This window comes from Helobdella robusta, assembly GCF_000326865.2.
Source record: "Helobdella robusta unplaced genomic scaffold HELROscaffold_42, whole genome shotgun sequence".
Classification (NCBI taxonomy): domain Eukaryota; kingdom Metazoa; phylum Annelida; class Clitellata; order Rhynchobdellida; family Glossiphoniidae; genus Helobdella; species Helobdella robusta.
Window position 1 is genome coordinate 248,794 of NW_008704981.1, and position 8,500 is coordinate 257,293.

The following is an 8,500-nucleotide window of genomic DNA, read 5'->3' on the forward strand; positions in this document are numbered from 1 at the left end:
CAGACTATGGCCATGCCGCATAGTAAATCATTACCGTACAGATAGTAAACCATTGCCGTCCGGATAGTAAACCATTGCCGGTACACCATTGGCCACCAAGGCTCACCTCTGACAACAGACTTCGAAATTCAGAGTCTATCGGCTATCGTACCCTCAACTTACCTATTCATTACAATTAAATCCTAGCTTACCTAAAATTACAAAACTCAAGAGCCCAATTCATTGGCCAATCGGCACCCACCCCACCACCTACGTAATGCCTTGGGCTCCAACTTAGTAATAATAATATAAAACTTAAACCCTAAATCTATTAATGAGTATGTTACAACGTATCCTTAACTTACCTATTCATTACATTATGGCCCTAGCTTACCTAAAATTACAAAACTCAAGAGCCCAATTCATTGGCCTTTCGGCACCCACCCCACCACCTACGTAATGTCTTGGGCTCCAACATAATAATAATAATGTAAAACTTAATAATTAACCTACCTATCGATACACTTACAGCGTTTTAATTTACATTACAAGATTGTTCTTAGAACTACATTATTGCCCTTAACTACCTATGAAATTAAATTATTCTCAACCTTAGTAATAATAAATTAGAATGTGTAATGAAAATAAAAATACGCTCAAATACTAATATATGTGTTTATGTATGTATTTGTGTGTGTGTGTAATACGCTGATGCGTGTAATGTGGGTGCAAGAAAAAAATAGTAGCGATAAACTTACGCGCCTACCTATTCAATTACATTAGTGTTGGATGCTTCCTATCTATCCTACCTACAATTAAAATTATGCCTATCTAACCTACCTATATAGCTACTTAATGTAATTGTGTGTGTGTGTGTGTGTGCGTGTGAGCATTCTTACTTAATGTTAAATTACAAAGAATAAAACGTATCCCAGCCAGGCGTGTATTCTTTGCCACTGAATGAACGAACGTAGCCTGACATCTTCCCTGATGAACTCCTCCGGAAGCTTCAACCTGAATGAAATGAAAAAATCCCATTTATTTAATTAATTTAAACGAAAATAGAGAAACGAGCCGCGATGAAACCCGCCAGCCGGAAAAGCCAGCCAACCGGCAAAAAGGAACCGCAAAGAAACCGTAAAACTAACCCCAGCCAAGCGTGCATTCTTTGCCACTGAATGAACGAACGTAGCGTGACATCACAACCATTCTGATCTTCCACGATGAACTCCTCTGGAAGCTTCAACCTGAATGAATGAACCTGAATGAACCTAAATGAATGGAAAAATCTTATTTATTCAATTTAAATCAAAATAACCGCAAAGAAACCGACCGGTCGGCAAAGAAAAGAAAAGAAGAGCAAAGAAAGGTATCTATATAGGATTTATGCTCTATATAACTCTATATAACTCTATATAACTCTATATAACTCTATATAACTCTATATAACTCTATATAACTCTATATAACTCTATATAACTCTATATAACTCTATATAACTCTATATAACTCTATATAACTCTATATAACTCTATATAACTCTATATAACTCTATATAACTCTATATAACTCTATATAACTCTATATAACTCTATATAACCATGCATACTACTCCATTCAATCAATAAAAATTCCACCAAAACCAGGAACCACCGCGTACCTGTTATATGTATGGTGTGAAACAAAACAAAATAAAACAAAACAAAAAACACACCACCGAGTAGAGTAAAAGAATAGAAGTCCCTAACCTACCTATGTAACTAAATTACCTTATGCCCTACCCTACCTATATAATAAATTAATTTTTAATCTCACCTACCTATGTTTCATAAACTTAACTCAAAACTCATGAAGACAGAGAAAAAAAGAGTAAAACAGAACATAAAATACTACCACACAAACAAACATGATGTATGTATGTATGTATGTATGAGCATCCGCTATAGAACCAACCTAAAATATAAAAAAATACAACATACAAACCACAGACATGCAAACTCTACATAACTTTATATAACTCTATATAATAAAATAAATAAAATAAAAAATTATAAAAATAAAATAAATGAGATCAGACAGACTGCTTCAAGCGAGGCAGAATGCCTGATCTGATTTTCATGCTGTCTCAGCTCCTTTTTATACTCGTTTCAACCATACATTTTCATCGTGCTAATTTTAAGTCATCGAACGAACGCTTTCGAAACTTTCTGATTGGCTGGTTGAATCCGCTATATTGCTTTTTATATAAACATATAATCTTAATTAATTAATTATTTGTATACATGGATTCTAGTTACTTTATATATATATATATATATATAATATATATAATATACTATATAATATAATATATACTATACAATATAATATACCTTGCCCAACATCCAATTCCAAGCCGAGCCAGGCCAAGCTGAGCCAACATGTGTAGTTCAAATTTTTCGGGAGAATTCAAAATAGTTTAAGTAAGATCACACCTTGCTCGACATCCAATTCCAAGCCGAGCCAAGTCAAGCTGAGTCAATATGCGTAGATTTATAAGCGCCCTAATGTTAAAATTTTGCTCGCTTTATATACGAATAGCCCAATGTAACAAATTCTCCATCCTATTTTAAAAATTTTCTGTGATGCTTTTTTAATTAGTCAGGTCATAAAAATCATTACTGAAAATTTTTTTAAATTGTTGATAAAAAATAACTAGTGTATAGTAAAAAGTTTAAATTTTTGTGAGAGAATTCAAAATAATTTGAGACTACACCATAACACAATTGTACAACTTGAATGTGTAAATACAGCATTATAAATGTATTATAACTATGATATCTATCTATCTATTTCTTTATTTAGTTCTGCCTGCCTATGATATTTGGTCAAATTTATTTGATAGGAATTGAATATAACCTTTATACAGGCTGATTAACTACCATCCAGTAAAATAACTACAGTTAACATTACGTCATTTCCTCCAACGATTTCGCAACGAATTACCCATCCTATTTAATCAATTTTATTTGATGTTTTTTTAATTAGTCAGGTCACAATCATCATCATCATCGATATCGCAATGAAATCAAATTGAGAATTTTTTAAAAGAGTATCTTAATTCATTTTATGATACTACTTTGTTCAATAAGATACTGTTTGATATAACCATGGATAAAATATTATATTATTATTATATATTATTATATATTATTATTATATATTATTATTATATATTATTATATATTATAATGGATATTATATATATATATTCATGGATAGAACAGAGCATTTCGTCATAAAACTTTTCTATTTTATCATGTTTTATTTTTATTTTAACTATTCAATTTTCTATTTTATTCTCTTTTATTATTAATTTTTTAATTAATTTTTGTTAATTTATTTAATGGAGATTTTTAATCAAATTGGGGAGTTGTTTTCATTAAATTATTTCATCCACGCTCTCAGCGGTTCCCTGGTTAGATTTCCATTTTTTAGAGTTTTTTTCGTTTTAATATTAATTTTTTATAAAAAAAAATCAATTAAACTTCGTTTATTTTTAATAATTAATTTTATTAGGAAAAATTTATTTATTATATAACTTATAAATAATTACAGAACTTTGTTACGTAAATAAATAAAAATATTATTCATCATTTTGCATTGTGATTGCCTATTCTATTCTATTGCTTTTTAATTTAATAAGTAATTTAGTATAGTTTTTTAATTTAATAATTTAATTTAAATTTAAGACCTATTGTTTAAATTTAAATTAACATTTTAAACCTTTATTATTTATTTTTTATGAATTAGAGTTGAATAATATATAAAATAAAATAAACAAATAATTAAGAAGTAAACTTCACATTTTACAAGCAATCTTATTTTTCTTATATTTATTAGGGTAATATCTTTGCCATTTTATTATTCTACCCTCTAGACACTGTTAGAACCAGGCTGCAAGGTCTCATTTTATCACAATTTTTAAATATAATTTTCAATTTATAATATATATAAAATATATCATTTTATAACAATATTCAATTAATTTATTCAACTATATAATGGCACAAAAGTATGTGTATGCAATAGATACACACATAGGAATCAATGCAACCATACAAACTTTGTATGTGTGAAGGTCAGGGTCCTTACAGCAGTGCTGGGCGTCTTAACCACCGCCCCATGTTTTATCATAATTATAGTTTGATTAAATTATTTTTTTGTTTATTTATTTATATCATGTTTTAATAATTAGTTCAAGAAAATCGTAGATGTCAATTTACTCCAATCATCGTCAGAGATATAGTTATTCTAGAAGGATGGTAGGGAATATTATTATTATTTATAACAATTATTATTTTATTATGTAATTATTTACCCCCCAAGGCATTCTTTATACAAAGGCTGGCAGAGTTTAACACTGAGCATCGCCATCACTAGCTTCACGTACTTCTACATATTTCATGGCTTGAAACTTTACGTAGGAGTTGAGAGTCAGTCCATATTTAAGGACATTATTTTTGGTACTATTTCCGGTTAGTTGTTGTGGCAGTAGTTGTGGTAGTAGTAGTAGTAATAGCAGCACTATACTAGTAGTGGTATTATTAGAAGTAATAGTAGTAGTAGTGTAGTAACAGTAGTTGTAGTTTTTCATCTTGTTTTGTATGGTTTTTTTTGTTACAATCGATAATAAATACAAAATATACTATTACTACTAATAATAATAATAAAATAATCGAAATTATATTTTATTTCTTATTTTTATTCTTTTTTTTTCTTTGTAGGTATAATCACTGTTTCTATATCAAATCCATTTTGGGTCATAAACACCAGACTAAAGCTCCAGCATTTGCGCATCAACAACAATAAAAACAAAATTAATAATTATAACAATAATAATAATATTATTATTAATTATAATAGGAATATTAATTTTAATGTCGATAAGCATGATGATGCTGCTGCTGATGATGGCGATAGTAAAGGATACACTCGTTACACTGGTGTAGTAGGTTTGTGTTTATCTTTACAGAATGTGTGCTGAGAATTTTGGTATCTTAATTTAAAAGTAATAGCTTAATTTAAAAGTAATAGTAATTGTCTTCACCATTACCATAATTATCATTTTTCGTCCAAACTATTGTCACCAACCATAGACTGCTTCAAAAAGGTCTACAAAGAGGATGGTTTGAAATTTTATTTCTATGGTTTGACGTCATCGTTATTGCTGGTTACCAATCCGGTCGTCAATTTTATGGTCTATGAGTTCTGCAAAAGATCATTTATGAGCTGGCTGTTGAATTTTGTTAGAAAAGTTTTTTTGGAGTTTCATTTTTTAATTTATTCTGTTTTAAAATGACGATTTTGGTTATAATGATGATAGGGATAGTTTAAATGTAATAATAATAATAATTATTATTATAATTATCACTTTAATAACATTAACAATAAATAATAAATAATAATAATTAATTTTCATCAATTTCCAAGTTTTCAGACAGTATTTTGTTCTTTGCATTTGGTGGGCTTGCAAAACTTTTGGCCACCGTTGTAACCTACCCTCTACAAGTCGTCCAGACAAGATCTCGAGTTAGGAAAAGAACTTTTTTTCCCGCTTTTATATCTTTGTTTAAATAAGTGTCAATAATTATAGCTCTATATTTTCCGTAAAATATAAATGTTAAAAATTTTTTTTTTTTCATTTTATAGGCTGGTCTATCTATGATCAACTACAATAAAGATATGTCTTTCAGGTAATTGAGAAAATAAACTATTTTAATTTTCCTAATTTCCATTATTAATATATAAATATATAATTTTATAACAATTACACACCATATTTATCGATTATACTTAACAATACCTAAGACTCAACTCGCACAAACTCGTCACCATCATTATAAGTTATAATAATAAATCGATATTTTTTATTATAATTATTATTATTATTATTTATGTTTTCAAGGTCAAAGGTTAGGTATTTTTTTAGAGGGCTGGAATCAAAACTGTTGCAGACGGTCCTGACGTCTGCCTTCATGTTTCTTATCTATGAAAATTTGACTAGTCTCTTGAAATCGAAATTTCCATCTCGCTAATGTGATTGTAATTAGTTGTTAATTAATTAATTTATTTGTTGTATCATTGATTGATTGATAGATTTATTTATTATCTTTTTCGTCATATATCTTCATTTCTTTTTGTTATTTTTCTCTCCTGAAAATTTACTCTATGAAACGTTTTGTTAGGACACACTTTTTTTACTGCTTGTATATATTTTTTTTATATAAATTTCGTTTGATGATGGGTGTGTGTGCGTATGTATATATGTGTGTTTGTGTGTGTGTTTGCGTATGTGGCTGTGTGTGTATGTACGTAAACACTTAAGCAGTAAACACACACCTTTATATATTTTTCACACAGCGTATTTAATATTTTCAAGTAAACTTTTAACATCTAGGCATATATATATGTATATATATTTTATTTTTTAGTAATAGAATAAACGAAGGATGAAAAATGTTTTGAAAATGGAAAATTACGAACAGACATTTACGATGTAATTCATTTAATATGCATGTTTGTTTGTTGAAACAGTCAGCGTATCTAGTTGTACAAGATTCCTCTTATTGCTACATCTTATTTTGGATATTATTGTCTCTCTTATTCATTTGTAAATCCTCATCCAAAATCCACAAGTACGGAAAACAGCATCAACGCTCACATTCTCAAATAATATTGTACATAACGAAAGCTGCCGCAATAGCCACAGCCACCAGAATACCGACTATGAAACCGATAACGATGAAATACTTACCGATCGATAACAGCACATCCCTACCGGCTGCGTAACATCCCTGAGTATTGAGTGCGTCATTATCGTGATTAGAGAAGACAGCGCTTCGCGGTTTCAACAAATATGGCGGCAAACCGGGTGGCCCTTTCGCGTTGAATTGACATCTCATCTGATCCAGGTAGAGACCGTTTTTTAGTCTTTTACAGCAAGATAGAGGCACGTAAGGTTTGTCGAATGATTGCAGACCAGGCAAATCTCGATACCAGAATGTCTGTCGGTATATCATCCAGCCTCTGCGATCCAGTGCACAACATTCTAGGCTTTGGGGATATTTAGACGTTTAATGTTTTTTAACGATTTATTCAATTATATTACAAATTTATTTTTACGCTTCTGAACTTAAAATTAATTTATTTGTTAGTTGTAAGTTTGAAAAAATGAGAAACCTCTGCTGAATTTCATCCCAACTCCTGGTGACAAAATTATTCCAAGGGTCATCCATCTGTGTGCCGTACGTGTTTAGGAGGGATTCACTCATGTAAATCTTCACGATCCCATACACGTGAAATTGAAATATCAACGCCAACACAGCACCAAGCAGACCCAATATAAAAACGATTCCCAATATGACTCCGTATATAAGTAGTAATCTCCTATTGAAGAATATCGCTCCAAAGACGCCGATGAACGATATAAGAAACAAGATGCAGCCAGTTGCAATCGTGATATAGCATGTTCCAGCAATCAGCTGCGTGCCGTAGACGCTGGCCACATATTGGAGCTTCTGGGCGGCTAAAATCGTGCCGACGATGATTATCGCAATACTGAGAATTAGGAAGAAAGCGTTGAAGATTATAAGGAAGAATCGAAGTCGCTTGCTGTTTGTGCTGAAGTGAGAGTATTTTATCGCCATTTTGACGGATATGATTTGGTTGTAGTTGGATTTTTTAAAGGTAAGGTTTATCTGCTACAATTGCAGACGTGTTGAGTGGTGACGGGAGTTCGGAAGTTAGAACCGAAAGCTACGAAAACTAGAAAGACTTGAGAATTTGGATAATGTTTCATTACATTTTTTCAATCAAGATTCATTAGAAAAGCATTATTTGATTTTATATTTGATTGTTAATTTATGTTCCCATCACAAAATTAAAACTAAACTACTCTTCAAAGCTAAAATTTATTTGATTTTTACTAGATTCCAATAATTTTCACAATTTAAACATTTGGACCAACGTAAAAATACAAAAAATTGTTAAAATTTACACAAAATAATTATATATTTAATCATTTATTTTATCAAAATTAACTTAATATTTACTTAATTCATCTAAAAAGGTTCATGTTAGCATGAGCATTTTGGTTAAAGGTAAACAAACCAATACAGGTGTAACAGCATAGACCTCGATCTTCTATGATCCTCGAGTTTTTTACTTTAAATTTCTATGTAAACATTGAACGGTCGATATTAAAAGATATTGGCAAAAATTACTAAAATGAAGCGATATTATTATATTTTGTAATAAAGTACTGGAAATTACAAACTTTTTATTTAAAATATAATAAAACAATAACCATTTATTGATAAACGTCCGAATTAATTTTTTTACTAATTTATTTATTAACTTTTTATGAAAATGTGGAAGAATTTAGTCACAAAATCCTGCAAAAATTACAACTACAAAAGCATTTTCGATGACGATCGTCTGACATTTACTATCACGGATTACGTGAAAATATGGCGGGACG

General features: G+C 29.9%; 2 protein-coding genes across 2 annotated transcripts; one reads left to right on the plus strand and one right to left on the minus strand.

The window, feature by feature from the left end:
* Positions 1 to 3,391: 3,391 nt before the first annotated feature.
* On the plus strand, positions 3,392 to 6,032 carry HELRODRAFT_123629 (hypothetical protein; the record flags this gene model as incomplete). Its single annotated transcript, XM_009025499.1, has 8 exons — positions 3,392 to 3,436; positions 3,862 to 3,922; positions 4,217 to 4,283; positions 4,348 to 4,496; positions 4,746 to 4,900; positions 5,132 to 5,266; positions 5,452 to 5,588; positions 5,927 to 6,032. Coding segments are annotated over 8 exons (855 nt in total), but the record flags the coding sequence as incomplete, so codon positions are not given.
* Positions 5,961 to 8,120, minus strand: HELRODRAFT_193067 (hypothetical protein; the record flags this gene model as incomplete). The annotated part of the gene is made up of 3 exons (XM_009025500.1): positions 7,201 to 8,120; positions 6,776 to 7,074; positions 5,961 to 6,052 (listed from the first exon to the last, which is right to left on the minus strand). Exons 1-3 carry the CDS (start codon positions 7,665 to 7,667, stop codon positions 5,961 to 5,963), a joined length of 858 nt encoding a protein of 285 aa, XP_009023748.1. The 5' UTR covers positions 7,668 to 8,120.
* Positions 8,121 to 8,500: the final 380 nt, after the last annotated feature.